This window comes from Vulpes vulpes, chromosome 9, assembly GCF_048418805.1.
Source record: "Vulpes vulpes isolate BD-2025 chromosome 9, VulVul3, whole genome shotgun sequence".
NCBI lineage: Eukaryota > Metazoa > Chordata > Mammalia > Carnivora > Canidae > Vulpes > Vulpes vulpes.
In genome coordinates, this window is record NC_132788.1 from 58,094,837 (window position 1) to 58,119,847 (window position 25,011).

Consider the following 25,011-nt stretch of genomic DNA (forward strand, 5'->3'; position numbering starts at 1 on the left):
GCCGACGCGCCCCGCGCTGCCCCGGCCGCCGCCCCACGCGCCCCCTCCCCGCCCCGCCCCGCCCCGCCCCTCCCGCCCCGGCCGCCGCGGCCCCGCCCCCGGAGGCTCGCGCTCCGCGCCCCCCACTTGCCCGGCATTCCGCGTGGACGCTCGAGCGGACGCGCCCCGCGCTGCCCCGGCCCCGGCCCCGGCCCCGGCCCCCGCGCCCCCGCCCGCGCCCCGCGCCCCCGCCCGCGCCCCCGCCCGCGCCCCGCCCGCAGGCTCGCGCCCCGCGCCCCGCGCCCCCACTGGCCCTGCGCGCCGCGCCGAGTCCAGCGCGCGCCGGGGGCGGGGCGGGCGCCGGGAGTGCGGGCCCCGCGGGGCGGCCATGGAGTGAGGCGGCGCGCGGACTCGTGCCGGGACCGACCGACCGACTGCCTGACCGACGGCGGCCCCGGGCTGCGCGGGCTGGAAGATGCACAGAGCAGGTAGGAGGCTCCGCTGGGCTCCGCGCAGAGGCGCGCGCGAGGGGACCACGCCGGGCGCCCCAAGGTGCGGCCCACGGGGCGCCGGGGCGAGCCGCGGACCCCCCCACCCCCCGGGCTTCCCCTCTGCGGGGCTGCGGCCGGGGCCTGGGCGGGGCCGGCGTCCCCTCGCCCGGGAGGCTGAGGATCGTCGGGGCCCTGTCCGGGACGCCCGGCCCGAGGGACGCCTCTGGAGCGGGCGAGGCCGCACCCTGGCCGCGACCCCGGGGCACCGCGCGGCGGCCGGGAGGGCCCCTTCCGCGGAGGCGACTTGGTGGCGGCCCCGAGTTCCCAGCCCGGCTCCTCGGGGTCCCCGCCAGGCCCTCCTGCGCCCCGGCGTCCTCCGGAGCTCTTCCCCACCCCGGGTCCATCCCCGGCCCCTCGGGACCCGGCGGCGCACCCTCGAGAGGATTCCTGCCCCCCCGGACCCCGCGACTTGGAGCTCAGCCCCCGAGGAGACGAGAGAGCCCTGCGTTATTCGCGCCCGCAGCGCAGCCCCCCCCCCCCCGGCAGCGCCCTGGCCTGGGGCGCTCTTTGTGGCTCCCCCAGGAGCCCCGACGCCCCGCGGACGCGCCCCCCGAGGCTGAGCGCGCTCCAGGCGTTCCCTCCGTCCCGCGTCCCTCGAGTCTCCGCCTGGCGGATCCGACTCTGCGGGGTCAGGGATTGCGGGAAATCCAGAGTGCGGTCAGCGGTGGATGCCAGCAGCCCCTGCTGAGGAGTGCCATTTAGCAGATTCAGCGACTGAGACCCCGATGGGCGATGCCTGACTCCATCCACTCCAAGGGCAGAAAGTTCCCTCTAAGAGTTTGCAGTCTCAGCGAACTTCATTTCCCTGCCAAGGAGGGATAGTCACTCTTTTTTTCTTTTCGTCTGAAAATTGAGCAGAAGGCAGCCCTCTCCCGGACCCACACCCTTGTCCGAAGCCATACTCCAAAACACACATCCCTAAAGAAACAGGAAGCCACCATTTTGGCTGTCTTAGAAGCATATCCTGCTGCCTTGTGTGTGTTGTGGGGTTTTCTCTTTTTTAAGTCTTTTTAATGAAAAAAGTCATTGTCTTAGGAGTGAGGTGCAGACAGGAGACATTTGGCTGGACTGATTTGACAAAGGAGACAAGCGGGGACTTGGGAGTGGGGCAGCTGCCCTCCTGTGTCCAGGCCCTGTTGTCTGCTGGGCATGTGGACGCCTGGACAGTGATGGAGCTTGGGTCTCAGCATGGGGGGCGGTGGAAGCAGGGGTGCCACTTAGGGAGGGGCTGGAGCAGGGTCCCAGTGCCCAGCCAGCCACGCCTGGGAGGAAGAAGTTCGCCTCCTGCCTGCTTCTGGCACAGTCTGAACAGAGCCAGGCTAGCTTTTTCCTACACTCCTAATAAAACTCACTTTAAAACAATGGTGAGAGCTGTTCCAGTTTTCCCACGTTTCCCTGCTTGAGGCTTGGGCAAGCCCTCCCTTTTCTAAGAATCTGGGGGATGGAATGAGCCGGAATAAACTGAGAGGGAGGTTTGGTCCCAGGAAACCTTAGCAGTTGCTACTCTTGGGGTTAGCCGTCCTGTAACTTGCCTCAAGCATAAACCTGGTTACTTTTTCAGTGTGATGGCAATGATGGAAAGCTCACATGATGATTTCTGTGTGCCATGCTCTGAATTTCCTGATCATGTAACATAGCTGTTCACAGACTCCATGCGATTGAATTTCGGGACCACCATATACTTCGTTATGTGACCTTGAGGAGGTTAGTTACTTCACCTCTGTGCCTCAGTTTCTTAATCTGAAAAATGGGGATAGTACGATCTTTGTCATTGAGTTCTAATGATTAAATAAAGCTTCTAAGGTGTCTGGAACAGTGTCTGTCATGTTATAAGCTACCAGTGAATACTGGCTAGCTAGTATTTATTGGTCACTTATTACGAATGAGGTGCTGCTTTTAAGTGTTTTACTTCAGTTCAGTTTTCACAGTAACCTTATGAGGTAAGTGCTCTTACTATCCCCATTTTATAGATGGGAAAACTGAGTGGCAAGGATTTTATTGTCACCGACTTTATGGTCACTCAGCCAAGATAGGCTTCAAACACACATTGTCCATCTTCAGAACCTTCTGAACACATAGTAGGTACACAAGAGATTTTAGCCAATTGAGTTTGTTAGTTGTTGTATGTCTTTTACTTCCTTTGAACTTCTCAACAGCCTTATGGAAAAAGAAAGTATTTATTTCATTTTACCATGAAAGAAACAGGCTCAGGCCAAAGTGATGTGCCCAGGATGACACAGATGATGTGCCATCATCTGGATTGGAGCAGGGATTGGGGCCCGGGTCTATCTGAGCCTGGGGCCCATGCTTTTCTCACTTTGTCCCTGCAGTCTTCCCAGTATGTGCCCTGTTGTGGATCACTGGACTAGCTTAACAGCAGCCTAATTAGAAATCATCAGGCTTGGCTTGGACATTCCAGCAGGCACCCAGGAATGAAAGTTAAATTAAGATGCAATTGGAAGGTGAAATTGGAAGATAATTACTCTTGGAACATATGGCTACGAGAGTTCCAGGGGGAATATAGTGAACTGCAATTGAAACAGACTCAGGGTCTGAACAAGGGGATATAGGGACACCAGAAGAGCCATGAGTTTAAATACGCTGTAGCTGGCTGGAGCAGAAGGCACTCTCACTCACTGTTTGTTGCAGTGCCCTTACTCTACAGATAGGGAAACCAAAGCTCAGTGAGGGAAAGGGACTTGCCCAAGGCCACACACCTCCAGTTCAATGTCAGAGCCAGGAGTGGAGGTCAGAGTTCCTGACTCCCAGCCCAGTGCTCCTCCCAATATCCCTTCTCATTTAACCTCTATGTAACTGACAAGGAAGCCGCAGCATGAATGTGTGAGTGACAGCTATTTAATTAAAATAGAGGGAGAAAATATAAACTAGTTATGGGGGCTGGCTGGGGATGATTTCTATCACCAGAGGCTGTTAAAAATCTCTTTCTCCTGTCACTGTGGTTCTCCCCATTGTCAGTTAACTCTTGGCATCTTGGCTCAAAGGGTGTTCTGCATTGGAGTTAACCTTATGCTACAGCAAATTGCCAAGAGGTCTTGGGCAAAGAGAGTATGAACCCTGGACTCTGTGATACTAGGAGAAGGAAGGTTCACACCACAGCCCGGGGAACTCAGGAGACAGCAGAACTTCCACCAGTCCCAAGCATGCTGGGTTCCGGTTAGTCAGAAAGTTAAGCTTAACCCAGAGGAGGAAGCCCCAGCTCTTATTTATCCTGTAATCCCCCCCCATCCCTGCTGTACTGGACTCTACCAGATTTCCAAAGGGCTTGCATCTAAGTGCCTTTGGGCCTTTGCACATTCTGTTCCCTCTATCTGGCATGCCCAGCCTCTTTTTTGATTATGAAAATCCTCCTTGTCCTTCCACATGCACCCCAAAGCTACCTCTTCCATCCATCTTCTCTAGGCAGAATTGGTCTGGGACCTAGATAACCTTGTACTTAGGATAGGGGCTCTGTGGGATTCCTTTTTGTGAGGAAGGCCGGGAGGGAGCAGAGCCAAAGTTCTCACACAATCTTTATTTTTTTCTTCCTCCCTGGTGTCTTTCCCTGGCTCCTTCTCATAACCTCAGAGCCACTGGGGCTCCCTCCTGGGCCTTTCTCTTTTCTTTGTTCACACTCCTTTACTTGATGATCTCACCAGGCCCAGGCCTTAAATTCTATCTCTGTGCTGGATACCTCTAGCCAGGCCTCTCCTGAGAACCCAGGCTGGTATATCTAGGAGCGCACCTGATATCTGTCTCCACCTAAGTGTGTGGTGGGAACTCAGATTTAACATGTGCAAATTGAGATTCTGGATTTTCCTCCCCAGCATCGACAGCCTTCCCCAATTCAGTTGGTGGCAACTTCACTTTCCCAGTTCCTCTGACTCAAAACCTTGGTGTTGTCCTTGACTTCTCTCCTTCTTTTACACCCCATATTCATACTGTCAGCAAATCCTGCCAGCTCTGTCTTCATATTGGGAATCTGACTCTTTACCACTTCTACTGCTGCCAACCTGGTCCAAGTCTCCACCATCTCATCTTTTGCCTGGATGATTGCGAGTGCCTCCTCATGGGTTTCGCTGAATCCATCCACACCATTTCAACTTATTTCAGCACATGAGCCAGAGTATGCATGTCTTCCTTCTGCTTGGGTCCCTGCATAATCTACACCTTCCCTGTGACCTCTCTGACCTCATCTCCTGCTTCTTCCTGTTGCTTGCTCACTCATCCCTCCCTTCAAACTACTCTGGCCCTCCTTGAACACATCATCTGAGTCCTGCATTCCCTCACATCTTGCTAGTCTTTGCTCTAATGTCCTCTCAGTGAGGCCTATCCTGGTTTAAAATTGAAAGAAAGAGAAAGAGAGAAAGAAAGAAGAGGGGGGGGAGGGAGGAAAGAAAGAAGGGAGGAAAGAAAGAAAGAAAGAAAGAAAGAAAGAAAGAAAGAAAGAGAAAAGAAAAGAAAAAAGAAGAGAGATCTTTTTCCATAGACTTTATGATCATCTAACATACAATAATGTAATATGCTTCTCCTTTTTATTGCTTATCTTCCTCTACTAGAATATAAGGTTCACCAAGGACAAGGTCTTTGTTTTGTTTATTGATTTGTCCAAAGATTCTAAGTGGATGCCTATCACATAGTAGGAACTCAGTAAATATCTGTTTAATGGAATCTGATTAATAGAAATTGGATGGGAGCAAATGAAGCCAGTCATTCACCTTATGGTCAGTTAGTACTTCTGAACTCTGGATTCAGCCTTATGTAAATTTGACACCTGGCTAGCTGTCTCTGGTCTCTCTGGCTTCCATTTCCTTGAATTTTACCCTTAGTTGCCTCACTAGAAGCTGGGAGCCCTGAGTTTCTGCTGTAGAAGAAAGCTCAAGGGCAAAAGGGTGAAGGCAGGGTTCAAGTGACTAGACCGGGAAGCAGGAAGGCCACATTCTACCTGGGTCCTGCTCCAAACTTGCTGAGAACCGTGTGCCTCAGTTTCCTCATCTTTCCCTGTGGAGTCAGAGCCTTTCTGATTCTGGCATCCTTTGGTCACAGAGGGGATACAGGTGAAACATCCTGAACCTCAGAGCTGGAAGTAGGACGTGGACACTAGATACTTGTCATTCCTAGGGGATCCTGTGGGGAAGGCATTTTCTTGCAGGATCACGCCTCAGACGCCCACTGTAACCTTTCTTGAGGAGCTGGCGCCCACAGATCAATAGCTTGATTGGATGAAGGATGGAGTGGGGGTGGGGGTGATGCAGCCAAGGTGTGGTTGTTTTTCATGGCCCATCTGTCCCTTTGTCAGGTCTCATGGCACTCACATGAAATACCACCCGTTAAGGATGAGAAATGAGAGTCCTCACCCCCAAAGAATAATTTCATGCCAGTGCCTGACACCTGATGTTGGGAGCTTGAAGCTAATATTATGTATCAGTGTGAAGGAAGACTTGTAGCAGGAGAAGGAAGATATGGGGTAGGCAGAGACTGACATTATTAGATAATAATGGCTTCTCTTTATTGAGTACTCCTACGTGAAGGCCTATTGCTGGGCACTTTTAATATATATCTTTAATCTTTATAACCTCTTGAGAACAGGTGTTACTATTGTACCTATTTTACAGATGAAGAAACTGAGGCTCAGTTTCATAGCTTATCAGTGGCAGAGTCAGGATTTGAACCCAAATCAGCCAGGCTCCAAAGACTCTGTTACTCTACAATGACAGATTAGCTAAAGCTTAGCTGTTTAAACTCCACATAGTTGGATGAGTTTTTATTGTTGTGTGTGGTTGGTTTTTTGTTTTGTGTTTTACTCATTTGGACAGGTATTTTTCTAAAGTAGGGTATATTTGCTTATGGAAACAAGGAGTTGGAAGGCCTCTTATATCTTGAAGACTTTCTGTTATTATCTGAATGCCAGTAGCTGGCCTGGGTGTTGATGTGGGTGGATATAGGTGTGGGTTAAGGGGTTGGTGCAGTGCGTGCTTTCACCTTTAGAGTCTTGACAGCTGTGTCTCTTTTCTCCTTTTCTTGCTGGCAGCTACCACATTTTACACCTGGCAGTGTTCCTGTTCTAACTGCCAGTCCTTCCCCCTCCTAGTTAGCTGTGCACTAGAAAACCAGACCACTAAGTTCATTAGGTTTATGTGCAAAGTGCAACAATGAGGCTCCGAAATGAAGCCCTTTCAGGAACAGGGTGCATGGGCACCTACATTCTTGCACTCCAGGCCTTTTTAATTTCCTTTGGGGCCTCCTCAGCTAAATTTTACATAGTTCTGCCAGTTTAGGGGAGATACTTACTTTGGCTTCAGATGTATTGAAATTGAGGTGCCAGTGGAACAGCCCCACTGAGATGGATTAAAACCAGCTAGCACTATGCTGGCCAGCAATATAGCCACCATCCACATGGGGCCACTGAGTAGTCGAAATGTGGCTAATCTGAATTGTGATATGCCGAAAAGTATAAAATACACTTTAGATTTCAAGGACTTAGTACAAAAAAGAATGTCAAATATTTCCTTAATAAATTTTGTAAATTGATGACATGTTGACCCAGATATGATTCATTGATTACATGATGATAGCCAAAATGATGATACCTTGGATATATTGAATTGAAAAGGAAGTATTGTTAAAATTAATTTCACCTGCTTCTTTTTTACTTTTTAATGTGGCTATGAGAAAATGAAAAATTACATATGTGATAACATGGCTCACATTGTATCTCTGCCAGATAGCCCTGGACTACAGATGACTGGGATTAGGTGCTACAGGGGTTTACCTGGGAGTCAAATGCATGGGGAGGAGAAGAGTTTGCTGACAGACCTCTAGGACCTTTGCTCCATCTCCCTTATGTCATGAGCCAGGCTGGCATTCTGAAGCTGTTCTGTGTCAAACCTAGGCCTAGGCCTTAGGGGGGATGGGATTGGGAGATGGGGTGGGGCTCAAGGGGAGATTTGTATGTCATCATCTATGGGCAGTGGGGAGCCAAGCAGTGCATTTGAAGCCAAGATGTCAGGATGGAGTTACTTTCCTGGAAATCTTCATTCCTTAGTCTGCCCAGTGTGGCCAGGGACTTGGAGGCATGGAGTCATGCTGTGAAGACAGATGAACTTGGCAGTGGGCAGCTATTCTCTTGACCCTTGCACTTATCCAGATCCCTCCCATTCTGAAGAATACAGTTGAAATTTCACCTTCTTCAGGAGGTCTTCATTAGTCATGGTAACTCTTGCTTCTCTGACTCCTGTTGTACAGTGTATAGTTTGTACCACATCCTTTATTCTGACATGGTCAGATAGATCCTCCACATCCACAAGGGAGGGGACTTTTTGGAAATACCCATGTTGGAAAATACCATGTAGTTTTTCCTATGAAATTTGGGTGCCCATGAAATTTGGATGCAGGGCAGTTAGCTAGACACCAGTCTTAAGGCACGTAGAATTCAAAGGTGACCCTTAGAAGAGTCATGCATCACTGTCACAGACCTTTGGTGTATTGCTCTTGAGGGAATGAGATAATGGCTATTCAGTCATAATATTGCAAGGGTCTGCAGCTCTGTCCTCCAATTGTTCGGTTAGTCTTGTCTCCCCGACCTAACTGCAAGTACTCAGCAGAGGTATTCTTCTCTTCCTGGTGCATATAGATAGTAGGTATCCAATGAATTAACTATAGAATGAATATAAGCTCCATGAGGGTGGCAGGGATGGTGACTATCAAGTTCAGCATTGTCTCATGGGTACCTGGCACCTACAAAGCATTTAATATATAGTTGTTGGATGAATGATTAAAATGATCTGGACACCTTTATTTGAGGAATATGTCATTGAGTTGAGTTTTGTTAGCTGGACTATGTACAGAAGAAAGATCTTTGTTTACATCACTTTGTTTACAGGATGCATCATCAGTAGAGGTCCAGGGATTTTAAAGATGGGGTGGAGGATATAACCCGAAGATAGAACATAGTAGATTGGGCTCACAGAGGTTGGGAAACTGTCTTCAGTGTTTTCTTGAAAATGCTAAGTGGGAGACCCTGAATGGAAATAAAGGTAACTATACTTTTTGTGTCCTTGTTTTCTCTATTTTCATCCTTTAGATTCACCAAAACCACCAGTTGCTCCCAAGCCAAAGACTACCAGTCCCCTCACGCCAATGACAACACCCAAATTTACTTCATCACCCCGGCCTGATAGTCTTCACAGTCCCAACTCCATGTCAAGGGGGCCAAAACCCCCCATTGCCCCTAAACCCAGGCTGTCGACCCCCAGTGAGTGGAGAGCCAGTGTGTACGTGATCAACAGTTTGAATAAATGCAGCAACGGGAAACTGCTCTGCGTCGACAGGGGACTGTACGAAGAGCACCGGTCCAACTTGGAGTGCTCCGAGTCTGAGGCTGATGAGGATTACATCGTGGTCCCCAAGGCTCCACCAAAAGAGGATGAACCCAGGGATAGCACCTCTGCAGAGAATGCAGTAATGATGTCTCCAGCTGCTGGGGAAGAGGAGTGCCAGGAGGGAGGCGAGGAGAGTGACCCAGAGGGGATGGGAGCTGCTGAGGACTTGGCAGCCCCAGCTGAAGGGGTGCTAAGTGACGAGGCTGATGGAGGCACAGCCCCCACTCCTGAGGATGTGGGGGTAGAGAACAGTGCCTGTGACCTGGGGGCAGAGGAGCAGACGTTCACAAGGGAGGAGGAAGAGAAGCTAGTGGAAGAGCACAACATGTACAACCTGGAGGACGGAGGCCCTTGGGATGGAGAGGCAATCCTTCCAAGTGATGTCATTCTAACTCAAGTTGATTTAGAGGGTCCAGCAATTCCCAGCGAGGAGCCTGGGCCCCCTGGGACACCCAGGGAGGAAGGGGAGGGTGGTGAGGAAGGCTCCCCCAACACAGAACTAGGGGCTCCAGATGAATGTGTGGGTTTTGACAGACCCCCCGAGGGGGATGCCGAAGATGCCAGCAAGGAACCCACAGAGAATGAGGGCTTGGCCTCAAGTATCCAGGAGGCAGAGAGGGCTATAGTCAACCCTGAAGTCTCCAAGGAGGAGTGTGAAGATACCATGGCCAGCGGTGACCAGGATGAGCCACCTGACCAAAATGAGAAAACTGACCAAGAAGAAATGGCAGCAGTCACCCAGGAGGTGGGAGAAGACCCTCGAGAAGGTAGAGACCCGGTGCAGGATGAACCTGCCGAGGAGAGCTGCCAAATCATTCCTTTTGAGAATGATGGTGTGGATGACTTTGTGACTTCACTCTCAGGAAGTCCCTACGAGTTCTTTCCGACTGAGAGCACCTCCTTCTGTAGCGAGAGCTACTCTTCTCTTTCTAAGTCAGCAGGAGGCTTAGAGTCACAGCAGGAACCACAGTCTGCAGAATGTGCAGAGCAGGACCCCATTGTCAGAGCTTCATATGGCGCTGGGGAGGGCCCCTCTGTCCCTGATGTGGTGGTAATGGCAGGGGATGAGGATGCTGGAGACGATGCACTCACCAACCCCTATGAGATGGGAGTTGACCTGGACCAAGGGACTGTCCCTGGGGAAGGAGAAGAGCCTGAGACACAGGCTGCATCTGACACTCTGAGTGCTTATGGCACGAAAGAAGAAATGAACTCTGATGCTGAGGGTGGCCTGGTCCCCACTGATAGGAAGAACATCATTGCAAGGGCCAGGCCCCACTCTGGGAAGGTGGCTGGCTATGTCCCAGAAACTGTCCCAGAAGAAATCGGACCAGAAGCTGGCTCTTCGGCTATTGGCATAAAAGGTGCCACCAAGGAGGCAAGAAAGATGGTTCTGTCATTGGAGGGGAAACCGCTGGAAGCCAGCAGGGCCTTGCCAGCAAAGCCCAGAGCCTTCACTTTATACCCTCGATCGTTCTCTGTGGAAGGCCGAGAGATTCCAGTCTCCTTGTACCGGGAGTCAGAGGCATCTAGCTTGGACGATCATAGGATCAAAAGAAAAGATGACAACCTTTCTCTGCCCTGTGTGATTGGCTCCTCTGGGAGTTTCTCCCAGAGGAACCACCTTCCTTCCAGTGGCACCTCAACACCCTCTTCTGTGGTCGACATCCCGCCCCCTTTCGACCTGGCCTGCATCACCAAAAAGCCCATCACAAAGAGTTCTCCCTCGCTGCTGATTGAGACTGAGCCCCCAGACAAGTACACCAAGAAGAAGAAGTCATCCTTCAAGAAGTTCCTGGCACTGACATTTAAAAAGAAGTCAGAGAACAAAGTCCACGTGGATGTGAACGTGTCGTCTTCCAGGTCATCTTCAGAATCCAGCTACCACGGGCCTGCCAGGCTTCTGGAAATTGACCGCAGGAGCCTCAGCAACTCCCCACAGCTCAAGGCTCGGACTGGCAAGCTCCGGGCTTCCGAATCCCCTTCCTCCCTCATCTTCTATAGGGATGGAAAGAGGAAAGGTGTCCCCTTCAGCAGGACGGTGTCCAGAGTGGAGTCCTTCGAAGACCGCTCTCGGCCCCCCTTTCTGCCCTTGCCCCTGACCAAGCCACGGTCCATCTCATTCCCCAATGCTGATACTTCAGACTATGAGAACATTCCAGCCATGAACTCAGACTATGAAAATATTCAGATTCCGCCGCGGAGGCCTGCGAGGGCTGGGACATTTACGAAACTGTTTGAAGATCAGAGCAGAGCCCTGTCCACAGCAAATGAGAATGATGGCTATGTGGACATGAGCAGCTTCAATGCCTTTGAGAGCAAACAGCAGAGCACAGACCAAGAAGCAGAAAGGTACTGTGAAATTATATTTTCTTTGTTGTTGGGCAAATGTAACTATCGGAGAGGCAAGCTTAGATGTAGGGGACAGAATGGACTTGCTTTCTAGCCCCAGGCTCTGTTTATTTCTAGCTGTGTGACTGGAGGTGAGTGGCTTTATCTCTCTGAGCCCATCTGTGAAATGGGATTCCTGCTGCCTCACAGCAGAGTGAAGAGATCAGAGATGATCACCTGTGTGAGAATATCAGTCTAAAATGCCAAATACAGTGTAAATGTGAGCATTTGTATTTCCATTATTTGAGAGACATTTCTCATCTAGGTAGATGGGTTTGCTAGTTCCCTCCAGGAAAGTCACCAAGAGAGAAGGCCCTGGTATCTTGCCAAACTAAATATCTTTCACCATCAGGAAAATACCCTAAATTGAGATTGATACTCTTTTACTGTGTAAATATGCACTCTATTCAAGGGAACTAGAAAAGACAATCTGTTTAAATTGTTTAAAGAGCTAAGGGTGCCTTAAGCTAAATTTCTGAATAGAAGCCTTTAAGAGGTACATCCAACTTGATTTTTTTTTTTTTTTTTTTTTTTGGAGTCATTCACCTTGGAAATAAGAGTGAAACACTGAAATTATTGACAACAGTAGGGATTTTCTGACCCCACCTTCCCAAGACTGACTGAATGCCCTTATTGATCATTCCAAATGGATAATTGCCAAATCCTGCAGTTTTTGTACCTCGTGAATGCAACTTAAAGGCAATGCAGTTCAGCCTCAACCATTGACTCTCTTTGGGAGTGCCTGATAGGAATTAATACAAGTGAAAATGGCGGTTAAAGGATATCCTGATTCTGACCCCTCGTGTGCAATGACTTCACCCAGTCACACACAGCTGCTGCTGCTAGGAGTTCCCGGGGCGCCTGCAGTAATGAATAGATAAGATGATTTGCAATTAGCATGAGCTGTCGCTGGAGTGTAGATGCTAAAAGTGTTTATGTGGTTTATTCTCCTGAGTTTTTTACATGGTTCTCCATCTTCTCCCTCCCCCAAGTCTGGGTGAGGCCATTAATTAGTTCTTTCCAGAATGAAACGGTTTGTTTGCTGGGGCAAGGGTAAACACTAACACTGTTGGAGGGACTGAGTTTAATTTGGAGAGTGTGGACGTGTGCAAACTCTAAGAGGGTGAGAGCTGCACAGCCGACCAGTTCATTGCATTAATAGTTATCAGCAGGATTTGACGAGATCCAGGCCTAGATGAGTGCTTCCTAGCATTGATGAAAATAGATCCAAGCTCTGAAACCAGAATCACCCTGCTAGAAAGGATCTCAAAGGGCATATGGTCAAGGCTCCCACTCTGATAGGCCTTTCTCTAACCCAGTCTGTACTTGAATTCCTCAAGCCACAGGGAACTCACCACCTCCCAGAGCTGCCTCATCTGTTGCTAGGTATTCTGATTAAAATTTCCTTTCTGACTGAGGCAAAAGCTGTCTCTTAATATCCCTACCTCACTCATGCTGGCTCTTCCCGTCTCAGGCCAGGCAAGTGAGCTCATTTCCTCTTTTGTATGACAGCCCTTCAGCAATTGAAATCTGCTTCTGTACAATTGCTGAATATTATAGCTGGGAGGGAACTCCAGACAACCTTTGGTCCTCTTACAGAGGAGGAAACTGAGGCACAGAGAGGGAAGCAATTTAGTGGAGAAATCAGTGCTAGGACTCAAGATTTCCTGGTACCTGGTTCGGGCGTTCTTAGTGAATTTACACTAAGGGATGCCAGAGCTGATTGTGCAGACTCTACACTGCACTGCTCCAGGGCCACATTCACATTCAACGCGTCCCCTTCTCCCAAGTTGTCTAGTGCATAGGTGGCTTGGCCATTTGCAGAGTCTGTGTTGCCTTGATCTGTACTGTGCCCAAAACCCAATAAAGGTCCCTTCATCCAAATTAACATGAGTATAAGGGAAAATTTCCCAAGAAAATGTCAATGCTACCATATATTGACTGCTTCCTGTGTGCCAGGCATTGTGCTGGGTGCTTTCCCTGCATTTTCTCACATTTGATGCTACAGCCTGGGGCCATGGTTGAGTATCCTGGACTGTCAGACTCAGAGGGCTGTTACCCTACTCTGATGCTATTTCAGAGTGACCAAGATAAATCTCCCATGCAGGAACCACATCCTCTTGGACATCAATCAGTGAGCAAAGCTCTCTTCCGTTTTCCTGCATGAAACAGATGGAAGCAAAGGGGGAGAAAAATCCTCACTTTGGGCTGGAACAGGTCTGGGCAAGGGAGGCTTCAGACACATCAAATTTAGAGGCACAAGGGACTGCCGTGGCGGGAGGGGGAGGTCCTAGTTCTTCTTCGCCTGAGCAGGGATTTGGAGAATCTAGTGGCCAGGGTGCTGCTGATCTGAGACATGTGCCGAGAGGTGCCTGGGGTGCTTTAGGTTGGGCAGGACAGGATGAGGCAAGAGGCTAGGGAGCCAGTGCCTCCTCCTTCCGCTCCTTGTCCTGCCCCACACCTTGCTTCAGTGTGAGGATCAGGGACAGAAGCCAAAATAAATATTAACACCCCTGAACGATGTGGGTTCAAAGCCCACTCAGCCACTGACTTGCTGTGGGATCTTGGAAAAGGCTAAGCTACAGTTTGCTCATCTGTAAAATGGTAAGATTGGAGCAGATCTGTATTCCTCAACCATTTGCCTTACCTGTAGCACTTTTGCCATTTCTGTTATGCCATCTATACTATCACTTACTTATTGTTTTTCTTCCAATCAGCCTCTCTTTTTTACTTCAAAAATATTTAGAAAGGAAATTTTATGTCATGGTTGGGAAATGGAAAAACACTATTGGTTGCCATAAATAGAAGGCAGTTGTACAAATAAGATACAAAGGAAAGGAAAATAACGGATAAATTCTAGCTTGAGGTTATTACTTGCCAAGGCTGGAGCTGGAAGCCTGGTCCCTTTGTTAAACAGGGAGAGGTGTTAAAGACGTCCTGGCACCACACAGAGACTTTCTCCTTGGCATAATCAGAAGGATTCAAGAGGACTGAAAAGGGAATAACTCTCTCTCTGGTGTGATTCACTGTTATTTAAATCCAAGCCCTTTTTCCACTAAAAGCACCTCCCTTCAAAAAACATGTATAGAATAGAAAATTCAGAGAGCCCTTAGAGACTCCTAAATCAGAGTAGCAGCTCGGGATCTAATGGATGATTGTAAAGTTTCTTCTATATGACTACTTCCTTTGAGATTTATATACCCAGATAATAACATTTTAGGAGCCGCAATAATCTTATTAACAATTCTCTGTCTTGTAAAATAAAATTGTATGAATTGTTATTTATGTACATCTTCCCCATGGTATACAAAAAGCTTCATCATCTTTTAGTTTAAGGCATATCCCCAGAACATTCTACTTTTCTCCCCTGAATTGACCCTTGCAAAAAAGAAAAAAATGGACCAGAGATTGAGTCTAATATTTACTTTTCAAATAGGCTGTTTAATGTCCTTAGTTGGGACTCTTGGTTGGTGGGAACCAAGTCTTTACTTTTGAGTATCCCATAGCCCCTCAGGATGTTGGTCATGTGCTAGGAGCTTAATACATGTGTGCTGATGATCAGGAGTTTTATGATTCCATGCAAGTTGGTGATTTTGAACTTCACAAGGGTCAAATAATTATCATTTATTAAGCACTTGTCTTCAGCAACACAGTGCTGGGTGCTTTGTAAACACTCAATAAATATCCCTTTGATGCAGAACACTACATAGACTACTAGTTTGTCATAAGTGTCTCATTTAAATCCTGTAATTGTGTATTTATGTTTTGCGTGATGATGAGCCTACTTTAATCATTCAGCATTATACATCAACACGGATCCCTGAAGCTGCTTTTCCCCTTTCATTATGAAAATATTCAAACTTACCGAAAAGTTAAAAGAGCGTTTACAGTGATGAATGTTCATTTGCCCACCACCTAGATTTACCATTTACATATTGCCACACTGGCTTTTTCTCATCTCTTTCTTTCTCTGTTCTCTCCAGCTGTTATGATCAGTCCTCATATTGTTCTTGATGCATTTATGGTGACTTTTTATGTATACTGATGAAGACAATGGAGCCCAGGGAGAGCCTATGAGAGTACAGGGTCCCAGCATGTGGGCTTTAGCCAGGCTGCCTGGGGTTTGAGTCTGTGCTCCACCCCTTACTATCTATCTGTGTGACCTGGAACAAGGCCCATGCCTTGATTTATCCATAATAGGCAATCATAATAGTTCTTGCCTTATAACATTGTTAAGACTGAAGGAGTTAATATCACACATAGTGAAATGATCAGTATTAGCTATTATTCAGTGATATGGTCAAGGTCACATAGTGGTGGATGCAGGATTTGAATTGGATTCCAGAGGTATGGATTGAGAAAGGTCCCTTTGTGGGGATGTCTCTCTCTGTCTCTCCCTTTCTCTCCATATGATGGTTCTGCATGAATTTGACTCAGTGTTCAGGACTCCACATCAATAAAACTGGGACAATGAATTTGCAAGCTTCAGCTATGGGGTGTGGTGTCAGAATTCCCTCTAACTTCCTCCTGGTTTGGGGTCAGGGCTGCAGACAACAGCCTGAGCAATAGTGATTTGGAGTTGTTAGCAGCCTCTTACACCAAGGACAGCAGGACCAAAGTTTTTATCCTTCCATAATCTCTATGACTCTGACTATAGCTGTTATTTCACTTGTAATTCACGATTAGTTAGGCACGTTAGTTTCAAGTGCTATAAACTGTCCTCTGTTGCACAAGTAGTAAGTGGCCAAACCAAAATTCAAATCCAGGCCTCTCTGACGCTGAATCCAGTACTTTTTCCACTACCACCTGTTTCCTGTAGTTGAAAAAAATGCCATGTTTTTTGGTGGTCTTCAATAGCTGTAGTGTCTCCTTTGCAGAAAATGGGGTAGCACAGTCACCATGAAAGTGTTGGCTTTGTTTATTGGTCCAGAGGGCTCAAGGAAAAGTGGAGGGACACTTTCCTTTCTGATGGGTGGTAGGTTTGCTGCGCTGTTGGCAGCTCATAAAAAAAGGCTGATAAGCTTTCCTGGAACTTGCTAATGAGCTACTCAGACATCTTGCCCTCCTTCAGGGCCACAGTGGGGGACCCTTACCCTCCTGTGGCCAGCTGTTCCCTCAGAGCCACCAGGAACTCTGTGTTCGGACCAGGCCATCTGTTTGGGTTGTACTGCTTGTTAGGGGAGCTTCAGATGATTCAGCCCACCCAGGAGCAGCAGCTCATGAGTGCTCATGCCTTCCAGGGAAAGCTGTGAAAGGTCTGAGGTCCAGCATTTTGGGACTCTCTTCTCCTAGCCCAGGGTTCTTACAGAGCTGTTCATTGTTGGAATGCAGCTTGAATTACATGTTCAAGAGTTTGTGGACTGGCCATATTATCCAGCATTCATATGAGGATAAGGAGTGGGAACATCTTGGCAATTCAGTATTTTGGCTGATGATGGCCATTTGAGAAATGATTGATTCTTGAGGAACCATGCCCAGTAAAATATGGATGGGAGGTGGAGGAGGTAGGTACCATCACTGGCCTCAGTGGGCTTATAGTTGGAAGATAGCAAGAGGACTTCTACCCAAGTCCCTGGAATGCAAGGTAGAAAATGCTCAGGATCCAAAGGGAGGAGTCTAGAGGAGGGTAGGATGGCTTCATGGACACTGCAGGAAAAGTGGGCTCTTGGCACATGGAGGTAGGAGAGACATGTGAGGACATGTGGAGAAACACAGGCCTGTTGTTTAAGCAGGTGAAGCTGCAGTAAACATGATTTAATCTTGGTCAGGAAGAGCTTTGATATCTTTATTCTGGGAAACAGCTCACATCATTGGCAGGCATGGAGAATATATGGAAGAGATTGGGTTGAAAGACTAAGGACTAAACTCACCACATTTTTCTGATTTTCAGTTCTTAGAGTAGTATGTTGCACCAGCTCAGCTAGTTCATCACTCACTTAGCTAACGTGTTCAGCATCTACCAAACATCAGCTACTGTTTTAGGTACTAGAGGTTCCCACCCCAAGGCATTCCAGCCCAGCTATGGGGAGAGGTCATTAGAACCCATGTGATAAAGATTTCACTAGAAGCTCCTCATGTCTGGAGAAGGGGCTGTGGGAAGCCTGGACTATCTGGGAGACACTTGAGGTGGGTTTTGGGGAGGAATAGGAGTTCATGATGGAGACAAACAGTCCGGGAGGAATAACAAGCCTGTGCATGAGTCTGGGGGGGGGGGGGGGGTAAGAAAGGACCACGAAGTGCTCAAATGGACCTCAGTATACATGTCTGGATGATAAAGTTGGGAAGGCATTTGGGACCCAGCCGAAAAGTCCCTCGAATATCAGCTTGATGATTGAGTACATCGCCCCTGGGCAGAAGGGGGACCGTGGTGGGATTTCAGCAGGACAGACCCACAATGGAGATGGTGTATTGGCATGGACACTCTGTTGGCAGGGTGAAGTGGAGGGATGAAGAAAGGGGAAGCAGAGAGACTAGTCAAGAGGCCATTGCAGTGGTCCCCTCTGGAGAGCATGAAGACCAGACTGAGCTGTAGCAGCAGGAAGGGGAGGAGTAGGGTGCTACCATGAACACAGCCACTCACTCCTCCGGTGCTGACTCCAGAGCTAGCTTGGGGTTCCCTATACTTTCCTCATCCTTTTATTTATTTGTTACAGCCTGTTTGGGCCCAAATAAATAAAAGATTTGAGTTGGTTTCCAGTAAAAGACAAGCAAGAAGTAATAAGAATTCAGTCCTTAAAAGTTAAAGGACACAAGCCAAGTAATAAAGCTGGGAGAGATAATTGTGCAGGCAGTCCAGACCAAGGACAGCGACTGCGGCTAGAATTCCTAAAGCCAACACAAAATCTCCCTTCTTCCTCCCCAGCCCCTAGTGTGCCTTCACCATCCTTAGAATGCAGGAAATATTTTGCTGAGGGGACTCCCTGAAAGAGTGAAGCCTGATTTTTATTTTGCTACCACAAGAAATACATGCATCATTGTAATACAAAGGTGATTTACAGCCTCAGCTATAAATCCTTGGGTGGGTGCACGGCAGAGCTGCAACTAAACCTCCCGCTGACTAATTCCATTGGTGCTGAGAGCTGCCTGCCTGGATTTTTGGCACATCCCAGCCATAGTATTCATGGGTATCTTTATATCTGCCTGTAAGCTGGGAGCCTTCCTATTATTATTATGTTTTTGACAAATGAACTCATGCAGAGCTTTCATTAAGTTTCATTGAAAGGACCTGGAAATGCCATAAAAATTATTATAATCTCAAAACCATCACATTCCTAATGCATGCGGCTGTGCTTCTTGTTGAAATTGACTGATGAGAATATTCAGTTTTTAATTTTCTGACTTAAAATAAGACCATCTGCAGCTGTTTCTTTTAGCAATAATTTTTAATTAAATGCAATAAAATTTACAGGGAAGGACCCTAATAAGAAAATCGTGTCAGAAACACACTTACTGTAACATTTACTAGCACGATATTAAGGCCGCCAACTATTTTTTTTCCTTGCAGAGCTATAAGATAGACGAAATCTTGATTAACTGTTAATCACAATGTGGTTTTGCCTTCATAAAATCAAGGTTTCCCCCTGTGGGAGGTGTGAAAATAATTCTCACTAATAGAAGATGGTCTTGTGGCACAAGCTTTTTGGTAAAATGTCAGCAGCAGGTCTTCTTGACCAGCTGAGCCCCAGAGGAGGAGTGAAGTCTTTGTTCCAGCCTGAGTTTGGGTGGTGCTTGAGATATTAGACCCTACTCTCCCCTGCCGGTGGATGGGGGATGACCACATCATGCATAGGATGCAGCCAAAGAGAACAGTCATCTCTCCATTTCATCAAGAGCCTACTGTGTGCTGGGCTGTGCTCTCTGAGCGTCAGATACAGTAGGGAGAAGACAGATGAGGTCCCTGCTCAGGCGCATGTGGTGTTCTACTAGGGAGAGGAAGAGAGTAAACAGACTAAGAAGTAAATAAGATAATCATAGATAACAAGAGCATTCTTTTGTGATGAGATTATTTTGTGGGGCGGGGGAGAGTACCATGATAGAAAGTGACTGGTGGAAGGGACTTTTTTATTTTTTTAAAGATTTATTTATTTATTCACAGAGAGAGAGAGAGAGAGAGAGAGAGAGAGAGGCAGAGACAGGCAGAGGGAGAAGCAGGCTCCTTGCAGGGAGCCTGACGTGGGACTCGATCCCGGGTCTCCAGGATCACACCCCGGGCTGCAGGTGGCGCTAAACTGCTGCGCCACCGGGGCTGCCCAAGGGACTTTTTAGACAGGATAACAAGGAAGGCTTCTCTGAGGAGGTTATATTTGGGTGAAACCTGAATGGTGATCAGACTGGCATTGGGGGAAGGGCATTCCAGGCAGAGGGAACAACAGAGACAATGACCCTGAGGCTAGAGGACCCTGGTAAGGTTTTTGGAGAGGCCAGGAGGCGAGCATGGCTGGAGTGCAGAACAAAACAGAGGGAGTGATGGGAGTGGGGTGAGCAGGAGCCTTTGTAAAAGATTTAGATTTTACTTCAATGAGACACTATTGGAAAGAAATGTTAAGATCCAAAAATGTTTAAATTATTTGAACTCTTCAGACCATTTCCTAGGACTTGGTCATTTAGGGTCAGATCAGCAAATAATTTGCTTTTCAGAATGGTTCTGGGAGTATAGACAAGTTGGAATTTAGATCCTGGCTCTGTTCCTGACTATGTGAATTTTGAGCATCTGGGTCTCAGGTGTCTCTCCCACCTGTGACTGCTCTGAAACTGCTCAGGACTAGCAGTTCTGAGTGCTCCTTACCAAAGACTATAGTGGCCCAGGGAACTGAGAGGGGACTGGCCCAGCCATGGTAGAAGAAGGGTGTGTGGTGATAAGGCTGGGAGGTTCTTGAAAATGAATGAATACATGTTGCATTTGTACTTGTCCTTCTTTCCTTTTTTTTTTTTTTTTTAAGATTTTATTTATTCATGAGAGACAGAGAAAGAGAGAGAGGCAGAGACACAGGCAGAGGGAGAAGCAGGCTCCATGCAGGAAGCCTGACGTGAGACTCGATCCCAGGTCTCCAGGACCACACCCTGGGCTGAAGGCGGCGCTAAACCACTGAGCCACCCGGGCCACCTGCACTTGTCCTTCCTATGTGACTTGATTTAATCTGTGAACCATATGGAACTATTGAAGGTTGTAGAGCAAGAGAGTGACATGATTAGCTGGTGCTCTAGCACAGTGATTGTCAGATGTGTGGTAGAGTGGAGGAAAGAAGCCACCACAATAAGGTGTGTCAAGGCCAAGAGATTCAGGCATGGCAAAAGGACCTAGCTTCTTCGTCCTCTGAAGGGTGACGGTCTCTAAGCCACAGCTACTGCAGTCATGGAAAGCAGAATAAACCAGAGCTCGCACCACTCTGGAACTCCCTGGCATAGGGTTTCTTTTTTCTTTTTTTAAAAAATATTTTATTTATTCATTTAATCAGACACACACACACACACAAAGAGAGAGAGAGAGAGAGAGGCAGAGACATAGGCAGAGGGAGAAGCAGGCTCCATGCAGGGAGCCCGACGTGGGACTTGATCCTGGATCTCAAAGATCAGGCCCTGGGCTGAAGGCAGCGCTAAATCGCTAAGCCACCCAGGCTCCCCTAGCATAGGGTTTCTTAGGGTGGTTGATGGCAGTTAGGCAGGCAGCACAGATGACGAAAGCATGGAGGCAGCATGGCATGGCAGGAAGAGAGGATAAGTGCAGGTCTGCTCTGTACCTTACCTTGTCATCTGATGTACACCTGTTTTCTCACCTGTTCACATAGTATGATGGTCCCTTCATCTCTGAGCTATCCTGAGGAGTCAGAGATGGTGTACATACATGGGCTTTGTCAGGTCTTTAAAAATCATACTGTCAGTCTTATACTTTGCTGCTGGGAGCTGAGGCAAATATACACTACTGTGCCCACAGCATGTGAGACTTTACTGCATGCTCACTATGTGCCAGGCACTGTCTTAGATCCTTGAATGTTTTAACTCAGTTAATCCAAAAAACCACCCTGCTGCATAGATGCTTTTTAAGAAAATCTATATTTAGCAGATGAGGCAGCTAAGGTGCAATACTTAAGGCCCCAAGGTCACAGCAGAACCAGAATTTTAACCCAGGCAGTTTCCAACGCCTGTGCTGTCATCTTACCTGTGAAGTTCTTTGTCATTTGATATGCATCGCTTCATTTAATTTGCTTAATGTCCCTTTGGCAGTAGTTAACCAGTTTTACTTTTTTAATAGAAGAGGAAACTGAGGTTCAGGGTGGTGACATGATTTGTAAGCTAGTTAAGTGACGGAGCTAGGACAGGAAGGAAGGTATCTCTATCTAGGTATAGCTTCTTCCCTCTTGCTGGTTCACCCCCTTTGAGAACTTCCCAACTGGAATCGGCCCTCCAGCTGTCAAAGGTGAGGTCACACAATGGAGTATGAATCTTCAGAACGGAAATGTCCTTATTATAGGCGTTCAGAATGGACAGCTTATAATGGCTGTCCACTTGCTTAGATCCACATGACCAGGGGATGATGTAAAAACTATATATAGACGGAACAGCACACATCAGTGCAATAATAATCAAAGGCATAATATTATGCTGGAGGTTAACGCTTCCTTAGATCGCCTGGCTAGGCTCAGGAAGGGTCCTTGGGGAATTTATCATCCGTGCTCACAGTACTCCAGGTCAACAGGACAAAAAGCTCATAATAATTTCTGAGTGATGAATTAATGTGTTTCATCTGGCTCTTTGAGAATGCCCCAAGACTGTCCAGGCTCCAAGAGATGAAGGCAGCCGCTGAGCCATGTGCTGGGGAATTCTGAGCTTGCCCCTGAGAATTGTAGTGTTTCCCTGTCTTGGAGAAGCCTGAGTCTTTGGCCATTTTCCTGCAAGATGAATGTCTCAGGGTTGGGATTGTTTTTTGGGATGGTGTGGCTGGTCTCTATGTAAACAGATCCATTCTCTTCGTGCATGAGTTTGGTCTAGAGCCCAAGAGAAGTTTCTCCAGGTCAAGGCATGACCCAAGCACTTGAAATTTCAGACTTGTTTGCATGATTTTAATTAAGAAAATAAGACAACACACACACACACACACACACACACACACACACACACTGCCTCACAGAGATCTTAAAATCTGTACTCTGTTATGATCAGACTTTTACACTGAGAGATATGTCCAGCAGTGATTCGAGAGGTAGTGAGCTCTCATTCATGATCAGTAATTAAACACAATTGGGAAGGATACCAGAATCTGTCACGAGGCTGTTGTAACTTGCTGAGGCCAGGCAATCTGAACTCGTGGGATTGTTTTTGGCTGGATAGATTAGAGTCTTAAGGAAGCAGGTGGGCTGCTGTAGGTACTGCTTCAGCAGTCCCTGAACTGTCCAGGCCCCAAGGTCGGAAAGGCCCCAGAAGACCATGGGAAGACTCAGTATCAGCTCTGGACCCAGTTTCAGAAGACATCCCCTGGTACAATGAAACATGTTTTTCATGCCCCTTGCCACTGCATCTGAATCTTCTGAAGTGCTGAAAAGGCTGCGCTTGGGGAGGTGTAGCTCCTGTCCTCTGGCCTGCCTTGGGAGAGGACAGAAGTCCTCTTCCTGCAGGCAGAGGCCCAACTGCACTGAGGCAGATGGGAAGACTGGTTATTTGATGCTTCTTGGGAGTTCCCTCATGGACTTCATCTCAGTGGGTTTCAAACTTTATGTTGTAGCAGGATCCTTTTAATGAAATCTGACTTGGAGCTCCAACAAAGAAGGCAAGGGCTTGTTATTGTAATTCTCTTTCAAAAGTACAAATTTTTAAATACTTCATTGGAAATCAGTTAATGAGATGATCATGATGAATAGACATCTTAGAAACTGGGAGTTATGGATTGCAATGCTGCTCTTACAGCCTAATGAGGGGTGATGATTATACAAAGGGATGTATTAGGGGGGTTGAGAGCCTGTGTTCTAGAGCAGATGGCTGGGTTCAAATCTCAGCTCTGCCAGTTTCTAGCCGTGTTTCCTTGGGCAGATTTCTTAACCATTCTGTGCTTTAACTGCCTCATCTGTAAAAACAGGGAAGATGACATTGCCTACTTCAAGAGATTGTTGTGAAGTTCGAATTAGTTAATACTTGCAAGGAATGTTGCTTGGGCCTGGGTGCCTTTTAGATGCCTAGTACACTTTAGCTGTTATTTTTAACACCATAGCAATGTCTGTGTCCACAAAATGGGAAGCAAACATTTGTGAATCCTCACCCACAGGAGTGTGGGGTTTCTAAGGAACACTCTGAAACCCCACTTGATCTCATATGATCTGGGCAGTCTTCTTTTAATAAGTGTGATCTGTTGGTTATACATATTTATAAGTTGTTTTCATCAATGATTTCATCAGTAGTTTACAGAATCCTGTGCCAGACACATTAGGGGAAGTGGATAGATGGTTTCTGTCTGTCTTTCAAAAATAGGCCTTTTGGGCAGCCCGGGTGGCTCAGCGGTTTAGCGCTGCCTTCAGCCCAGGATCTCCAGTGTGATCCTGGAGACCTGGGATCAAGTCCCACATCGCGCTCCCTGCATGGAGCCTGCTTCTCCCTCTGCCTGTGTCTCTGCCTTTCTCTCTCTCTCTGTGTTTCTCATGAATAAATAAAATCTTAAAAAAAAAATAGGCCTTTTGTTCAGTTGAGGGGGAGAAGGTATAGCAGGTTAAGATGTAGTTTAGAGATATATAGCTATTGAATCTTAAACTCTTGGATTATAGTAACCTCCTCACCCTCTGTGTACAAGAATGAAGTGAAATTAAGGATATGAATGGGGTAAGAAAGCAACACCCAGCAGATTGCATGGTATGAGAGTATTTTATATACATATGTGCACACTCCACTACTTTATATATGTTACCTCCTTGATTATCAGCCTGATATTATAGGTGAGAAAACAGAGGCTCCGAGACATCTGTGGCAGAGGAGGCAACAGACAGGGTCTGAGAACCTGGAGCACAGAGTCAGGACCTGTGATGGGGCTCAAGGAGGCAGGTCCCAGCTCTGCAGGTCTCTTGCTTCTGGCAAGAGTTGCTCCACCTTAGGAGGCAGTGACTCACTATTGCAGTGGGTATGTGCAAAGGGGCTGGATGAACCCCTGCCAGAGAGGCTGTCTTGGATATTCCTTTTGTGGGCCAGAAAGCTGGGATGGAAAACCCAGAAAGTCATGAAACCTTGATGTGGCAGCTGCATAACTGTGCACTGCACTTGACATTATACAAAGCTTTTCTGTGCCTCTTAGCTCCATTGATTCTCACAACAGCCACCATTTGGAGTAGGCAAACAAACACCTGAACAAGACTAGGAGATAGGCACAGTACTTACTCTCTGGTGCCTTGGGTAAGCTGTTTTCCTGGGGTATGCCTCAGTTTCCTCAGCTCTAAAATGGGGATCATAGATAGTGACAGGTTAAAGTAACCCATGCCAGGTGCTTGGTGCAGGGCCTGGCATGAAGCAGGTTCTTAGTGAATATAATTATGGATATTATTATTATTATTGTTACCTATTATGAAGAAGGGATCTGAAAATGGGCAGGAGGAGAAGCTCTCTAAGACTGAGGGTTTGGAGAATACCAAGGAAGGGAAGAATTTCATCCAAGCTCACATAGCCAGCCAACGGCAGAGTTGGACCTGGAACTCAAGAGTGTCTGCCACAGAGCCTTGTGTTCCATGAGGAATGGAGGTGAG

At 47.6% G+C, this 25,011-nt stretch overlaps 1 protein-coding gene across 3 annotated transcripts in view; it reads left to right on the forward strand.

Annotated features, from left to right (window-relative positions):
• Positions 1–314: 314 nt before the first annotated feature.
• Positions 315–25,011, forward strand: part of FGD5 (FYVE, RhoGEF and PH domain containing 5) — a 120,182-nt gene continuing 95,485 nt past the window's right edge. For 2 of the 3 annotated variants that reach the window (XM_072720231.1, XM_072720232.1), the window contains exons 1-2: positions 315–467; positions 8,611–11,260. In XM_072720231.1, the coding sequence (XP_072576332.1) occupies positions 455–467; positions 8,611–11,260 (2,663 nt within the window). In that variant the 5' untranslated portion in view covers positions 315–454. Of the gene's footprint in view, positions 468–2,091; positions 2,235–8,610; positions 11,261–25,011 lie in introns of all 3 variants that reach the window. The other variant, XM_072720233.1, reaches the window with a different exon arrangement.